General features: G+C 40.8%; 1 protein-coding gene across 5 annotated transcripts in view; it reads right to left on the bottom strand.

Annotated features, from left to right (window-relative positions):
• Positions 1 to 15,765, bottom strand: part of UGT8 (UDP glycosyltransferase 8) — a 51,314-nt gene extending 35,549 nt beyond the window's left edge. The window contains exon 1 of one of the 5 annotated variants that reach the window (XM_089525904.1): positions 15,724 to 15,765. Coding sequence is in view for 2 of the 5 variants with exons in the window: in XM_089525901.1 (XP_089382027.1) it covers positions 958 to 1,021 (64 nt within the window). In the remaining 3 variants the exon portion in view is untranslated. Of the gene's footprint in view, positions 1 to 957; positions 1,024 to 1,154; positions 1,193 to 1,544; positions 1,580 to 1,898; positions 1,984 to 15,723 lie in introns of those variants that run through there. The other 4 variants (XM_089525900.1, XM_089525906.1, XM_089525905.1 and 1 more) reach the window with 4 other exon arrangements.
• Between the last annotated feature and the right edge of the window lie 2,062 nt (positions 15,766 to 17,827).

A 17,827-nucleotide genomic window follows, 5' to 3' on the forward strand; every position in this document is an offset into this window, starting at 1 on the left:
CCTTTTAGATAATCATGTAGAATAACATGCTTCTTCAAATATTTACATGTTAAGCTATGTAACCTATTACACTAAAATTCTCAATTAAGTTGCATTCTCAATAAAACAAGAATTAATAACTGAATACAAAAAGACTCACACAACTCAGCTTAAAAGCCAATAATAATTATATTAAACTAGTTATAAACTGGAAGGATGAGGGCATCATAAAGCAGAGGTCTTAACAATAAGGAGAAAACACAGATATCAGTACCATGCATTTTATGAAAGCTTTAATTCAGCAGACTCTACTCAATTAGTGCCACTGATTTATTTGTGTTGTTTTTTTAATTGAAGGCTAAAGAATTTGAGCAAGGAACATGTAGAATATCCCACATTAATTTACTCCCCTTTTCCCATTAAAAATATTGTTTTCAGCATTGAAGCCTAAAGACCTAAAGAACTAGTAATAAATGCAACTGGAAATATCAAGTTATGTTTAATAGCTTCTGGTTAAATTCCATTTGGATACAACCCAACTCACTTCAAAAGGTTTGGACCAGGCTAATAGAGCCTGATCTGACTAGAGTACAAAGGGGAAAATGTGAATACTGACAGGGAAATGATCATGATACATCTCAAATTCTCCATTTTATTCCTAATAGTCTTTTATTATATTAAGGAAGAAATCAAATATACTTTGCTTGACTGACAGCTGACATGTGAAATATATTGCAAGCATACTTTTGGGGTAGAGTTACATTTTCAAATACAGGGTCAATGAAAATTACATTGCCAACGGTCACAGAAACAAGAAAGGCCTCCTCTCACGATGGCTACTCATGCTTCATCAGACAGGCCCCTCTGTCTCTCACAAGTCATTAAAACCTGAGTAGTAAAGAAGAAATGCACCCATTTTGTTGTTATTGTGTGCCTTCAAGTCATTTCAGATTTATGGTGACCCTAAGGCAAACCTACCCTGGAGTTTTCTTGGCAGGATTTGTTCAGAGGTTTGCCACTGCCTACCTCTGAGGCCCAACATCACCCATTTAAACCAAGTTTAATTTTCATTACAGGCTTTTCTCATTGGCCTTGTGCAAGCTACTCTGGAAGTCTGTGATTAAGAGTAAGATAATCATGGTTAAAATTATAACAACTTGCAAGATCAACAGTACCAGGGACTGTATGCCATTGGAATCAAGCGGCTTAATCTTCAATGTGGCTTCTGGGAGATAGGTCCAAAACACATTGCAAAAATAATCCAGTTTGTGGCTGCTTTAACTGCCCTTGCTCGGTGCTAGAGAATTCTGGGAACTATAGTTTATTGTGGCACTAGAGCTCTCTGACAGAGAAGGCTAAATGTCTCACAAAACTACAGTTCACAGAATTCCTCAGCACTGAGCCAGGGCAGTTAAAGTAGTCTGGACTATGTCTGGAGTGTGTTTTGGACCTTAAAGTAAAAAAGATCTGTACATGGTATATATTTCAGGAGGAATTCCAAAATGTCCTCCATTTTTAGCATAACTAAGGCGTGTGAATTAGTGGGTGGTTTTGGGGTTTTTTACCTTTTATTTTGCAATGCTCTCCGTTCTTCCTGAATGTCCTACACTTTGCGGTGCCTTGTCCTCCTTTGCAGTTATGGCATCTTGTCACCCTGGATCTATATAATTGGTCACAACCAATAGTCTCATAGCAGAGGGAAACCAGCACCCTGATGTGACCAATAAGTTGTTGCATGGCTGCATATGGTTTGCATGAAAATCAATCTGACCCAACATAGAGAGAGAGCATTTACTGCTTCCTTCAACATATTTCAGCCACCTCTCCTAAATAAGCATAGGCATTCATTAAGAGTAAGGCACACATTATTTGACGAAAGAAGCGGCAAAATGCAGTATACAAACAAAACCATCTTTTACCTGCTGAGGCCTGCAGTGCACTGCAACCCATCATGGCCCAGAGGAAGAGATTCCTAACCCTAAATCCCTCTGAGAAAATATTTGGTAGAGAAGAAGGAAGCACAGGAACCATCTAATATTCAACCTATCAGCAAATGTACATCCAGAAATTAGCAGCTTATGCTGAAGACTCCAGAGGAGCAAAGACATACATAGGCAGAGCAAGGCCTATCTAGGGCCTTACCCATTGCAAAACTCTACTTAGAGCGGACAAAAAATGAGGCATGGCATCACATTAAAAGTAGTAAAGCAGATAAAGCCATGCATGTTCTGCTTCCCTCTAGAGGGCTGGAGGAGAGATATCTCAAATTATTAAGAGGAGCTAATAAATAGTTGATTTTTCAGTAACATTTTACTGCTGACTGAAAGCAGTTGCTATAATGGGCATTTCTACTGATTATTTGTAATGAGCATAAACAGGGAGGAAAACTGCCTTGTAGTTAACGTCTGTTCTAGTCTTTAAAAATATAGCATGCAAGCAGCAATTCTTCAGAGTGTTTCCATGCAATACAAACAAATAGAAAATACCGATGAAACAGTTCATATTTTTAAACTACCAGAGGCTTTTTTAAAAGACAAAATATCTTCTGGAGAAGAACTATGCCAAAAAAAAAAAAAACAAACCACGAACTTTTGCCTTAAAACTAGATTTAAGCTTGGTTCAGCTGATTGTTGCTGATGTTTGGGATCTAAAATAGGGGAATCATGCAGACCCACTAGTTCCACTTGGATTATGACTTGCACTATTTTTCAGCATTGGCTATACTGAGGCTACAGGAATTTGTAGTCCAAAAGCATATATAAATAGGACCTCTCTGATCTAGATGTATTAAACTAGAAAGAATAAATTTGTTCTGTTTTTAATTCTCTGCTATACTTAACCTGTAATGACTGTGCAATCCCGTGCATGTTTACTCTGCAGTAAGGCTACTGCATTGAAAAAACTCACTCCCCTGCCATGCTTACAGCAGGTGTCTAATTTACACATAAAATACATCAGGACTAGATAGTGTGTGTTTCACCCTCTAAGAGTATGTAGCAAATTGATAATCACTAAAATAAAGTATTTTGCATCCTAAGTGTTGTTTCCTTCCATGCTTAGAAATTTCTTAGATGGGGTGACAGGATACAAATACAGAGAGGCAAGTTTGTTTTTTCCCCTTTAATGCAGAGATAGGGGATATGTGACCATCCAGATGTTAGAATACAACTCCATGAATTCTAGGCAGCATAGTCAATGGTGCAAAACAAGAGATGCTGCAATCCAAGTATCTCTGCATTGGCACAGATTCTCTTTCCTTGATTTAACAGTTGTATAAAGAGGCAGTTGTAGCAAGTGCATTTTGTAAAAAATAAAAAAAAAATCTACATTATTTTGCATAACTACTAAAGGTACAATAGTGGTGTTCTCTTCTGCAACTGGCCCTTAAGACATTCTGTAAATTATAAGACAGATACAGTGTGGGTTGTACAAGAAGCTAGTAAAGGGGGAATCAGCATCAGTTCTCTGAAAGACTTGCCATTTTCTTACTTCAACCTGCAGAAGGCAGTATGATAGGAGCTAAGGCAATCTCTGCCTGCACTTGCTGGGGCATTCTGGGAGTTGCAGTCCAAAACAATAGCATCATCAACCTCTGGTTTACATATTACCTTGTCCCTGATGGATAGGGATGAGAGAAAGTTTCTGACATTCCACCAACATATCAGTTAGCACCAGAGTACTGCAAAAAGGGAAATTCTAGGCCAGGAATTGTAAGGACGTTGATTGGAAATACAACTGCTTAAGTATCATAATGCTAATTTGCTGTGATGGTCACATTTGAAAACCCAAATACCTTTGTGGATAACACTTTTAAAATAAAAGCAAGAAGAGTTCTTAGAGCGGGTACTATATAATTTTAAATGGACAAGCTAAACCTTATTGCCTGTTTTCCTGCCTTTATTTCCAGTTAGCTCAGCCAGGCTTAGTGGATGGGTACTTACTTACTTTTCATCTGCACCATCCCTAAGCAAAAATGCACCTGCTGTAATTCCATAGCCACACCTTTTGTCCCCTGTGTGCTATTTCACAATCATTGCCAAATGAAGAAGCGTATGAGCTTCAAAAGCTACTACAGTACAACTATCAAGGGGTGCCTTATGCAATCCTGCATACAATCATCCATTCAAAACCTTGGGAGGCTTCCTAATCGTACCACTGTCTTGTCATGCCATCTAAATCACTGCTTTTTGCTGCACTAAAGCCATGGCTATTCATCGCCATACTGAGTATTCCTTATGATCTTAAAATCACTTCTTAAAATCACAATCTGAACTGAAACACTCAAAATCTTCAAGTTACTTCTGTTTTATATGTATTCACACTGGTTACAAGTTTTATTTACTTGATAACTGTCCCATAAAAATCCAGATTAATGTTGGTTTCACATTAAAATTACTGATCAAAATCATTCTGCTTTGCATAATGAAGCAAACATTATTCTATCACACTTATTTCTTGATTGGCTAGTGTGGTGCAAAATACAAGTATAATACCTACATAAGAATGGAAATGAAATGCTTGCTAAAAATAAAGGTTTTTACACTTTATTTACTATTATTAACTTCTGACTCTTGAATCAATACTTCACCAATTTTCATAACAATGTATATAATCACATCCTTTCTCCAGCCATATCAGAATGATATATATAGATGTATATCCTATTTTATTGATACCATAGTTCTGCAATGTAATTTACTATACACTGAGTGAATGACTGGATCAAAAGTCAGCCAATGAGTTTCACATGCAACTGTGTATTTAAATTTAAGGGCAAGCATGGCATAATGGTTTGAGTGTTGGACTACAACTCTGGAGACCAACGTTTGATTCCGCACTCAGCCACAAAACCCTCTAGGTGATCTTGGGGAAGTCACATGCTCTCAGCCTCAGGGGAAGTCAATGACAAATCTCAGCAGGAATGTTACTAAGAAAACACCATGGTAAGTTCACCTTAGGGTCGCCATAAATTGGAAACACTTGAAGGCACACAACAACAACATTTAAATTTAAGTTTCACACCAGTCTTCCTTCTGTTTATTTTTGTTTAAGAACATTTTTAAAACTGCTTTTCATTTATCTTTGAAATTATTAGCACATTTGCTTAACTTTTAAAGGGCAAACTGCTCCAAATCTTGGCCCTGCAGTAAATATTTTTATCAACAAAAATCTACTTCAATATGCAAGTCTGTTAAATTGAAACAGATTACTGTAGAATTGCACTAGTGTCCTGAAACACTATACCAAGATATCTTGAAATCTTCTATCTCAATGGATTATAATACAAACAGCTATACACCTAAAGACAATGGAGTCACAAATATGGTGAAATACACCCTAAACCAGTTTTATCTGTACACCTTTGCAATTGTGAAAAACATTATTTGGTACCAAGAAATCAATTTTAAAAAAGCATGCATGTTACATTGCAAAATACTGGTTTAGCAATTTTGAGGATAAAGACCAACACATATTTTGTGTCATTATGTTCCAAGGGCTAACTTCTTCACATGCTTAAAATACACAATTTAGGAGGTTTGTATATATACCACGAGAAGAGAGAACTGTTCTCTCTCTTTTACCCAAGAAGTGAAGTCAAAAGATTACGTAATGCAAGAGATAGGAGGCTGGGCATGTCACAGTACATCGACATGAGTGAATATGGAATTCAAGTAGGCTCACTGCCAACTGGTACATTCCATCCCAAATAGTGGTGATGAGTAGGCATAGCGAGATCAATGTAAACAGAAACCAAAGAGAGACAATGACTTCATGTAGTAAGTCAGCCACTCCTAAAGTCTACACTACACCTGGTACAGTGATAAGTTTGCTTCATAAGCGTTGAATAGAGTTCCCATAGGGATTTTATTTTGAGTATGTTGACTTTAAAATCTATAGAATCTCCTAGGAGACTGAAATGCTGCAAGTAAAAAGGGTAGATCAATATAGTACTACCTCTCCTTTGGGGGGGGGGGGGGGAATGCAGTTTTTATTTTCTCTCCACCGAGTTCCTTTATTGACTATGAAGATACTTAGACATTTAAAAAGGAAAAAAAAAAACTATCATCCTTCTGACATTCAAATATACCATACTGTTATTTGACATTGATGGGTGCCATCTCACTTCCACAGGGCAACACTTTTGTTCCTTCAGAATCTCTTCCAAGTTGGTTTTTTCCTAAAAATTATTTTCATAATTATTTATCCTGTACCAAGTTTCATTTACATTTTCTGTAAGCCAGTAATGTATTTACAATTACGGTACTAATATTTTTCCTTTTGGAAATTTCAGTTCTGTGGATGTACAAAAGAGTAAACATAGTTAAATCACAGTGGAAACAATGGGGCCCTTCTGATGGAACCGCAAGTTTCAGCAGATAACCAACATAATAAATGTAGATGAATACTATGAATTGTAGTCTGACATCTTTTGCAATCCTGTAATCAGTATATGATCCTCACCCCATTTTAACTGATGTACTGTGAAATTTGTGTGTAGTGGTCAGTGTAATATTCAAACTATACATTTTGCGTTTGGCATTCAGGAAGTGTGAAATCATTAAGACTGACCAGTTCTTCAAATTTCAAGGTAGAGTATATCTGAATGAAGTAGATAATCAGTTCATTCAAACAGATGTTTCCAAATAGGTTTCACAAATGAATTTAAGTTCACAAAATTCCGTATATAACAATAATAGTTATATCGATTTTTTCTCATAGTGTCATATGTATAGATGAAGAAAACGCTAAATCCTATGAAGTAGCTTCTTTAAAAAAAATACTACCTGACTTTTACTGCCTTTGTCTTTTACTGCCTTTGTCTTCATAGCCGAGAAGGCTGGTACTTCTAACTGCATCAGCCCACCATCAAGAACCCCCTAAACACTTTCCTAAGCAAACTCCTCAAACAAGATTCAATCCCATGATGCTGACATTTTCACTTTTCTTCTCCTGTATGATTTTTAAGGACGTTGATAAAGAAATCAGTGCGCTTTGAAAGCTTGTGTAATCTATTGTGTACCTTTTAGTTGTTCCTGAAAACTTTATAACCACAATGTGTATTTTGTTTTTTAGTGTATTACCCACTGATGATCAGCTTTCTGAGACTCCTCCCTTCCCTGACTGAACATTGGATCCAGTTTTTCTCCATTTTGTCTTAAGCTGAAGATGCAGGGTCCTTAAGCAGTCTGCTTGAAACTATCTTGCCATTTCTACACCTCCCCTTGACTATTATATAAGCCAATCCATGCTTTCTTCACTTTTCTCACTAACAAGTCTGGGAGCAAGGAAGGGAATAGCAGTGGAAAAGAAGATATTTTCATTAAGGCTTAAATGTCTATTTCTAGATATATTCAAAATGCAAGAAAATACACACACCTTTCTCCAAATATGGCACCCAAGGTGGCTCACATCAAATTAAAACAATTAAAGCTCAAGTAAAAGACCAAAATGTTCAAAGGTATGGAAACTAAGCCTTATGAGAAATGACTTAGGAAGCAAGGTGTGTTTAACTGGGAGGAAACAAGATGGAAGGGTCACATTTTAGCCATTTTTAAATACCTGAAGAGATGACACGTAGAAGATGGAACAAGTTTGTTTTCTTCTCCTCCTGAGATTAGAACATTAACTACTGGGCTCAAATTAGAAGAAAAGAGATTCCACCTAAAATTAGGAAGAACTTATTTACTGTAAAAACTGTTGGACAGTGAAACAGAGTGTTTTGTATGATGATGGACTCTGCTTGCGAGTCTTTACACAGAAGCTGGATAGCCACCTTTCAGGAGTGTCTATTCCTCCATGGCAGAGGAGTTGTACATTATGGCCCTTGAGGGCTCTTCCAACTCTTAAGATTCTATCATTCTTTGAAAAGGGTAAAGGCTACTATTATATCTCATAAAATAGGTACATGTACAGTGGGCCTTGTTATCTGCTGGGGTTTGGTTCCAGCATCTCCCATGGATAACAAAATCTGGGGATATCCAAGTCCCGTTAAATACAATGGCATAGCAAAATGGTGTTCCTTATATAAAATGGCAAAATCAAGGTTTGCTATTTGGAATTTATACATTTTTTTAATATTTCCAAATCGTGGATGCTTGAATCTGTGGATAAAAAAATCTGTGGGTAAGGAGGGCCGACTGTATACATATGTATATGTATGTACTGTATAATAATATTTTCAAACCATGTCAAAATGGCCTTTAACAAGAAAAACAGGATGTTTGCCTTCTTGCCTATCTGCTTAGTAGATCAGCCCACTTACGTAAACGTTTATATAACTATAGTCAGTACGGAAATACTGAAATATATACGTGCCTGAGAATCAATCACATATGGTCTAAAACAGATCTAGTCAAAATAATGGTCCACACACTAGTGCTGGTCCACAAGCCATCAGCTGCTGCTACTCAGAGAGTTTCCAAGACAGAAAGAAAAAAAGCTGATGGGCAGATATGTGGTGTTGGTCCCTGGCACATGTGAGGAGGAGGGATAACTGCTGGCCCCTCACATCAGATAACATAAAAAGCACAGATCTAAAATACCTTCTTCCCTTAATGGTTCCCTGGACTTTCCTATGGCATTACCTCTTCTATGCACCAATCTTTGTCATGGAAACCTCCTGCAATTTGACAGTCACAGAATCATAGAGATGGAAGAGACCTCACAGTCCATCCAGTCCAACCCCTTGCCATGCAGGAATACACAGTTGAAGCACCCCTGAGAGATGGCCATCCAACCTCTGTTTAAAAACCTCCAAAGAAGGAGATTCCACTACAGTCTGAGGGAGAGTGTTCCACTCTCGAACAACTCTTACTGTCATAATCTCTGCTGCATAATAGTAAGCAGCTTCTGGGTTTCATTTGCTTTCTGTGGATCACTTCTGCCATTTTACCCCAAAGCTCTTTCTCAATCCTATCATCACATTTTCTCACTATTTCTGTAGGTTGCATAGCTGTGGTAGAACACTAAGCCACACCCAGACTCGGGGTGCCTCATTCAACTATGCTGCATAGTTTGTTTTTTTGTGGGTTTTTCAGGCTATGTGGCCATGTTCTAGTAGATTTTCTTCCTGACGTTTTGCCAGCATCTGTGGCTGGCATCTTCAGAGATGCCAGCTACAGATGCTGGCAAAACGTCAGGAGGAAAATCTAGAACATGGCCACATAGCCCGAAAAACCCACAAAAAACCATGGATGCTGACCATGAAAGCCTTCGACTTCACAATGCTGCATAGTCTTTACCCAAGCCATAGTGAGCCTGCCAACAAACCTCTACTACTACTACTAACTGAGCATACTCACAGACAAGAAAAGGGACAAAATGAGCCATTCAAGAAAGGACGATATTTACTTTTCCTTGCAATATCAGCAGCCTATCTGGTATGGGATGACCTTGCTCTCTGGGTGTTTTCCCAGATAAAAAGAATAGCATTGCACCTGAGAAGAGAGCAAGATGTAGGGCACCATACTAACAGATATTTGCTAGCATATATATATATAAGGATGCTTGGTCTAAACTATTTACTATAAAAGCAAAGGTGTTAAGAAAGACTGAATCCCATAATTATGCTATAATTACTACAAAACTGTTTGAATACTTTTTGACACATCACCCTAAATTGACAGGAACACTACTGCATAACAGTAAGAAGCAGATCTCACCTCAAACAAAATGCAAGGGTATTGGTTTCAGAAAAAACGACTATTAAGCAGCTCAACAATATACATTTTCAGCATTTTAAACATTTTAGTTCAAATTTAATCTAAAGCAATTCTTATCCCAATGGAACAAGAGAAAGAGATTGACTTCTTTCACCAATATTTCCTGACCCAAACTACAGCAAGTAACTTACTATGGTTATTATTTATCCCCCCCCCCGCAAAAAAAATTACTTACATTGCAGTGGAGAGTGTGACCTTTACAGTAATCCATTTTAAGCTTGCAACAAGTATAGTGTGCATTTCAGTTGGTCAATAAAGGTATCACTGATGGATTTTTGTTTCCATTTTAATAGTTTGAATGTTGCAAATAAACTACTCAGATAAGACACTAGTCAATGCCTGAATGTCCACCCACATCCTGGTACAACAAGTAGCCTTAGTAGGCATAACTAATACTGAGATTAGAATGGCAGTGACCTCCGAGCTCTGGCCATATTTTCAAAGAAAATGTAGTGGAACAACTACACTGAGATGTATATTCTGACATGCATTTAGTTGTGCATCCAATTAGGAGCCACAGTTTTCAGCCCAGCAAACAATACTATGCAAGCCTTAAGGCCTCTTTATGCATACAGATCTCTTTAGCCAGATCAAATCAACTGTCAATAGAAGTATGCACAGACGCCCTCCCCCTATTCAGATACAACTGTAGCTTGGCAATTTGGATCAGGGCTCAATCTGGACACAGTCCATATGAATCTGAATCATCAGTCCTTCACCCACCCACCCACCCTCCAATTTCCATTTGGAAAAAAAAAATGGCCATAGCTTCTTTTTCATACACATACATAAACTCTGGAGACCCAGTAGACCCCAAAGAGGCGTTAACCCCACTTAACTTCAAAAAGGTTACACAAAAGGTTTTTGTGTTAAATGCCTGTAGAATTTCTATTTAAAAAAGTTTTCAAAGTCTGTTGTTGATTATTCAGTTATGGCAATTCCTTTATATATTTTTGCCTTGGCACTGTCTCCCTAAAGAGCCTGCCAGTCTGTTAAAGTTTAACTGAGATATGGGATGATAAAGAGAACACTGTACTCTAATCTATTCTATCAGCAAATCAACTGGTGAGGTTCAGTGAGGAAGCATAAGGAAAGTGATGAGAGCATGTTTTGTCCCTTATTACCAGCAGTTCATATGATGAACTGGGCACTGGGTAATCTGGGCTGGGTTTAGAAACTGTTAGCTATGTTGGCAGTGGGAGAACAGTTGGTGCTGCTATCTCCCTTTGCTCTTGCCCTACAGGTCTTGATGCCTGGCTGTTTTGACATTTTTCTGCTTCTTCCTGAAGCAAGCCCTCTTGTTTTGCTCTCTTACAGTGTTGAAGGAGGTTAGTGGTGTAGTAATAGTGTTCACCATGTTCCATTTGCTACATACAGTGAAGGCAGATAGCAATTCTGGGGTTCTCTCCCACCTCAAAATGTTCAGACATTTCTATGGCAACTCAGACCATATGTCCTCCATCAAATATGTATGAAACAATAAAGGAAAATAGGGATGGAAGGAATTTAAGTTTTGCTACCTAAAACACGGACAAACTCATTCATTATTGCTTTTGTTGTATGCCTTCAAATCACTTATGACTTATGACGACCCTAAAATGACCTTCCACAGGCAGAATAACAAATAGATTAAACTAGGTTATTTATCAATAGAAACAGAAATACTGAAGAAAATCGACAACCATCCATGCCTCTCTGTAGTTCTTCATAATCTGCGACTAACAAAGAAATCCCAGGGGAGATTGACTATATAACTTTACTGACCTCAGATAATCCTTCCTCATTAGCCCTATGACTGAAGAGAGATATTGAAGTTCATATTCCAGGCTGCATATTACAGCTGTCAGTGAACATAGCATAACACCTTCCCCCCCCCCCCCCCACATCATACCACCTTGGTAAATTCATTATACAGTTCACCCTTTCTTTACGCGGGAGATCCGTTCCGGACTCCCCTGCGTAAAACAAATGCTGCCTATGCTCGAGCCCCATTTAAATGAATGGGGCTTGTGCATGCAGTGGTGCGGTGGTGCGCACGTGCCACGGGCGCGCATCCCATTCGTCCCTATGGGACGCACTGCCCTTTCTCCCCACGTGGCTTTCAGCGTATGCTGAAAGCTGCATAAAGCGTGCCCGCGTATGATGCGGGCGCATTGTATGCTCATGTTGGATAGGCACTGTCTAGTTTCTTCTCCATCTTCATTTTTGACATCCAGTTCTCCATGTTAGTCTGAAGAACATCAAAATGTGCATTTTGGGTTTAGAACTATATTAGGCCAAACTAACATGCTCCTGAACAGGTACAAATTGGTCCACATTAGCCTAATTTGTTACATTATTTGAGACTTGGACAACATGGTTGCACAGCCATAATTGTTAATAAATATACGTAACACAAGATAATTAGTATGGTGCTGCTGTCTCCCTTTGTTCTTGTAGTTCCTGTAATGGATGTTACTGTCTCCTTTTTTCCCTGTAGGTACAGTGTTAGATTAGGACTGGGAGGACACAGTTTCAAATCTGTACTGAGCCACAAACTCACTCTTCCCTAAGCATGGCCTATCACACAGGATTGTTAGGAAGACAGGATGGAAATGGAAAAATCCACATACTTCCCTCTCCTTAAAATAAATGTGGAAGTGAAGTGTGGTAAATTAAGACATTATACTACTTGGAATACTACTAATACCTTGTGAAAATAAAATTCATTCAACCTCTTTCAAATTACTTCTAGCAATAACATCTGAGACTGTTGTGTGATATTTGCATATTCCTCTATTTGTGTAATGAAGTTTTGGCTAAATTTCATTTGTAGCTATGTGGAAGCGCAACTTCATGGCAAGAAAATAGTTTAAGAAGACAAAAGGATTGATTACACAGGTTATTAAACACCTACTGTTTGCACAGTATTTTAATTGCCTGTTTGGCTATTTCTTTATTCATTTTTATGACTGTTCAGGAGTCCAATTATATTCAGTCTTGATTCACTATTAAAGTTTCAGTGTCACCGTCACAATTAATTATATTTCTGGCAACCAGATTAGTGTTAAACTGTGATGAAAAGGCAGAAGAGCTATGACCTACTGAAGACATTTTGTCATAACGATAGTTCTCCTATACAAAAATAATGAATGTCTTACATGACTAGTCAAGTCTGTGGTACTACAATTCTCAGAAGGACAAAGAATGTGAAGAAACAATAACAGTAGGAGAAAGCAGATGGAGAGGAGGTGCTTACTGCAGTGGTGCAGCAGACAAGAAACAGCAAAGTCAAACTGTACCTGGGGTTTATTTTCCCTAGTGGCAAAGTGACCTGCTAACTTCTTGTGCATCCTGCATTAACATTGCTTCAGCCTGATACTTTTTAATATACACACACAGTTTCATCAGCATCCATTAAATGCCCAGTGCTATTTCTCACTTTCAGAGACACTCCTCCAAGCTAACTATCTACTGACTACCAATATATATTTGAATTTGTAGCACTGAAGTATTTTAGAATCATCTTAAATCATTTAATCTACTCAGGAAAATAATCTAAACCCTCACCAGTTATTTGTTTGTTTATTTGTTTGTTTTGTTTTCCTTTTTGGATAAATGTCTCCTCCAATGACACTGTCCTATAACAAACACATGAACACTTTCAACTGCTGTCTGCAACACTGCCCCTCTTTTCATAGGTTTAAATAAAAGTCTAGCCCAATCGCTCCTTGGAGAACTATCTCAACTCCCCCTTGTCCCATTGCTATGGGATGCTATGAATCCCCTTCCCTTTTTTCTTTCTCCCTCCAGTAGTCCTACTACTACTACTGTTAATAGTAGCATTGAAATCCAAAAGCATTAAAATGCAAAAGACTTAAAAGAGTGTATGCCTCAGAGTCACTCTCCATCTGGGAGGGGTCTGCATTTCTGGTAAGAGACATGGCTTCTTCCTAGAAAGATAGGACCCGTGAATCATAAATACAGACTCTCCTCTGCAGCCCAGATAAGTTTTTAAAGGTGTTTTATTACAGATTCTCAGACACTATTCTATTCTTCCTTAAAGTTGATGTGTGCCTTCATGTAGAGCCAGACATATGGCAACCCTAAGCCAAACCTAACAGGATTTTCTTGGCAAGATTTGTTTAGAAGGAACTTGCCTTTGCCATTCACTGAGGCTGAGAGAATGTGAGTCGGGATTTGAACCCTGGTCTCCAGATTCATAGTCCAACATCCAAACCACTAAGCCATGCTGCCTCTTTAAGCAGCATTTACCTCCCTCCACAGCATCCTTTCCTAAGTCTTTCTCACAGACATGGGAGATCTGAAATTAGTGTTCAAAACATCAATAAGAGGCATCCATAATTCACAAAAATGCAAGGTTCGCAATCAGCAAGTTGCTATTAAAAAGTTGTTGTTCTATCTCAATATCAAACTTAAGTACTGATATCAGTTACCCTAGCCTTGTATTTCTCTGTAAAATTGACAAATTGCCCACATCCACACATTACATGCACAAACTTCTGTATTTATGATGGACTCATTCACCAAAATACATATTTTGGGGCGTCTACTTCAGGCTCTATAGAAGGAAAAGCTTTCCGACTCTCAAATAGGGGACATCCCTAATAATGAGGGACACACAACTGCCTTCTTCTGATCCTCAAATCTGGGACATTTCTTATAACAAGAAAATAACCTGGCAATCTTAGGCCTCCAGCAAGACACAGACTGCATCTACACTGCAGAATTAATGCAGTTTGACACTGCTTTAACTGCCATGACCTAATTCTATAGAATTCTGGGGTCTGTAGTTTTGTGAGATGGTTAGCTTTCTCTGTGAAGAGAACTCTGGTGCTACAACAAGCTACAAATCCTAGGATGTTATAGGAAGGAGCCATGGTAGTTAAAGCATTATCAAACAGCATTAATTCCACAATGTGGCAGCAGCCACAGAAAACAGCCCAAGAAGCACACTCCTCATCATGTGCCCTCGTCCATCCGAGGGAGGAGGCTCAAGTCCAGGGAAGGCTCATGCAAGCAGCTTCTGACTTTCAGTTAGTCCAGAGAAGCCAGATGTCCTAACTGCAAAAGGTAGGGCAAGACAGGTTTCCCGAAGGTCCTGCGTTTTGGCGGGCACCGTCCTACACTTTGCAGTTAGACATCTGGTCACTCTGGACTAACTGAGAGTCTCTGGAGCAGCGGAAAACAAGCTTGCTCCGTCCTCTCAATGTGACCCCCTTCAAATCTCCTATCACCTCTTCCCCTTCTCTTCTCCAGGCTAAACCTCCCCAGCTCCCCAAGGCGTTCCTCAGAGGGCATGGTTTCCAGACCCTTCCCCGTTTGGGTTGCTCTCCCTCCTCCTCTGAGGTGAGCCCCCTGGTCCCCCTGCCCTTCGCCCCCTTCCCCCCTCACCCCCAGCCCTTCAGGGCAACCCACTTCTGGAGGCGGAGGCTTCTCCTGCAGCAGGTGCCTTCTCTCCGTGCCTTAATCCTGGCCGCCCCTCACCTGCTTGCTTGCCTGACCTGACCTCCCTCCCTCCCTCCCTCCCTCACCTGCGCCGCCTCCCGCTTCGCCCTCAGCCGCCCCCCCCCTCCGGGCCTCGCCCCCTCCCCCTCAGCAGCCCAGGGCCAGGCTAACACGCCCCCTCCCTTTCCCTTCTCTCTTTCCTGCCCCTTCCTTCCTCACTTACCTTTCTTTCTTTCCTTTCTTTCCCTTCTCTCTCTCTCTCTTTCTTTCCTTCCTTCCTCCTTTCCTCACTCTTTTTCTCTTTCCTTTTCCTTCCTTCTCTCTTTTCTTACCCTTCCTTCCTTATTTCCTTCCTTCCCTCGCTTCGCTCTCTTCTTCCTCTTCCTTCCTCACTTCCCTCTCCTTCTCTCTTCCTTACTCTCCCTCTCTCCCTCCTTATTTCCTTGCCTCTCTTCTTCTCTTCCCTCCTCCTTCCCTCCTCCCTTCCTTCCTTCTCTCTTTCTCACCCTCCTTTCCTGCCTTCCCTCCAGGACCGGCTCCTCCGGGGGCCTCCTCCTGCCTCCTTTCCGCTCACCGTTTCCTCTCCTTTGCTTCCCAGGCTCTGCAGAGGCGTCCTCCTCCTCCTCCTCCTCCTCCTGCTCCGGGGCAAAGCCAGCAAGCCACCCGGGGGCCCTTTTCCTGGGGCTCTTCTGCTCCTCCTGCGACGCTGCCACCTTCTCTCTCTTTTTATAAATCCCTTTCTCCTTTTATGACCGGGGGAGGGAGAAGATCAAGAGTGGACTCCAACTCAAGGCTCCCTCAACTTCTCATCACTTTCTTCCTCTTCTTCTTTTTCTTCCCCCCTGCCGCCTCCTCCTCCTCCTCCTCTTCTTCCTCCTCTTGGTCTGGGCCCTCGACCTCAGCTGTGCACATGGGCTGCTGGCGGTGACATTGAGAGCCCTCCGGCGATGCACCAGCGAAAGCGCCCTGCCAAGAGGGAGGCAAGGTCAGGAGGCTGGGGCTGGGGCTGGGGCTGCTAGTGGCGCTGCTGCTGCTTCCTCCCTTTCAGGAGGAGAGCCTTCCCTCCGTCCCGTGCCCAGCTCTCCCTAGCCCCCGGGCCCCTTCGCTTGGCATCCACTGCCCAGGCACCCAGCAAGGCACGCTCTCCATGCCCCTTTCCCCACCTCCCAGCAGGCGGGACCCAGCTGGCTTCCCTCCCTCCCTCCTTTTCCATCCATCCATCCATCCATCCACCGCACAGCAGCACCACCAGCAGCACCAAGCATCCTATAGACACTTACAAAAAGGAGGAGGAGGAGGAGGAGGAAGAAAGGGAGGTGGAGGGGTTTCTCCACGGAGCAAAAACTGAGAGTAAGTCAGGAGCAGGGTGACCAGATGCCCTCACTGCCAAGGAGGACAAGGCACTACAAATTTTAAGCAAAAATGGAGGACATGGCCAAAGAAAAGCTCAACACACATAGAGCAATGTCAATTCATGCTTTCTTCCTCAGGCTCCAAAAAGGAGGACCTTTAGGGATTCCTCCGGGACAGGAGGTGGAAAGGTAGGACACGTCCTGGAAAAGGAGGATGTCACCCTGCACAAAGGAGGAGGACATGACCAAAGAAAAGTGAAAAACACTCACAGAAATAGAAATGTATGCTTCTTGGTCATTTATTTGTTTGTTTAATTCATTCCTATGCCACCTTTCTCCAAGAAGGCACCCAAGGCAGCTCACAGGTAAATCCTCCAAATGGAGGACCTTGAAATAGAGGACATGTCCGTTAAAAGGAGAATGCACAAAGGAGGACAAGACACTATGAAATGTAGGCCATTCAAGTAGAATGGAGATCATAGAAATTCATGCTTTCTTAGTCATGCTCAAGATTGAGGGCCTTTTGGAACTGCTCCTGTAGAGAAGGTGGAAAAGTAGAACAGGTCACCCAAAGGGTGCTCAACAATGGCTCCTTTTAATCCTGGAGAAAAGTGACTAGTGGAGTCCCACAGGGCTCAATCCTGGGCCCAGTGCTATTCAACATCTTTATCAATGACTTGGATGACAGAATTGAGGGTATACTCATCAAATTTGCTCATGACACCAAATTAGGAGGAATAGCTAATACTCCAGAGGACAGGATCAAAATTCAAAATGACCTGGATAAACTGGAAAGCTGGGCCAAAATATAACAAAATGATATTCAACACAGATAAAATGTAAGGTACTGCATTTCGGGCAGAAAAATGAAATACATAGATATAGGATGGGGACACCTGGCTTAAGGAGACTACATGTGAAAGGGATCTAGCAGTCCAAGTAGACCACAAGTTGAACATGAGTCAACAGTGCGATGCGGCAGCTAACAAGGCCAATGCGATTTTAGGCTGCATCAATAGAACTATAGTGTCAAGATCAAGGGAAATAATAGTGCCACTGTATTCTGCTTTGGTCAGGTCCCACCTGGAATATTGTGTCCAGTTCTGGGCACCACAATTAAAAAAGGATGTTGAGAAACTGGAGCGTGTCCAGAGGAGGGTGACTAAAATGGTGAAGGGTCTGGAAACCATGCCCTATGAGGAATGACTCAGGGTGCTGGGGATGTTTAGTCTGGAGAAGAGAAGGTTAAGAGGTGATATGATGGCCCTGTTTAAATACTTAAAGGGATGTCATATTGAGGAGGGAGCAAGCTTGTTTTCTGCTGCT

Source organism: Sceloporus occidentalis, unplaced genomic scaffold, assembly GCF_023333645.1.
Source record: "Sceloporus occidentalis isolate IW3139 unplaced genomic scaffold, rSceOcc1.0.p SCAF_5, whole genome shotgun sequence".
NCBI lineage: Eukaryota > Metazoa > Chordata > Lepidosauria > Squamata > Phrynosomatidae > Sceloporus > Sceloporus occidentalis.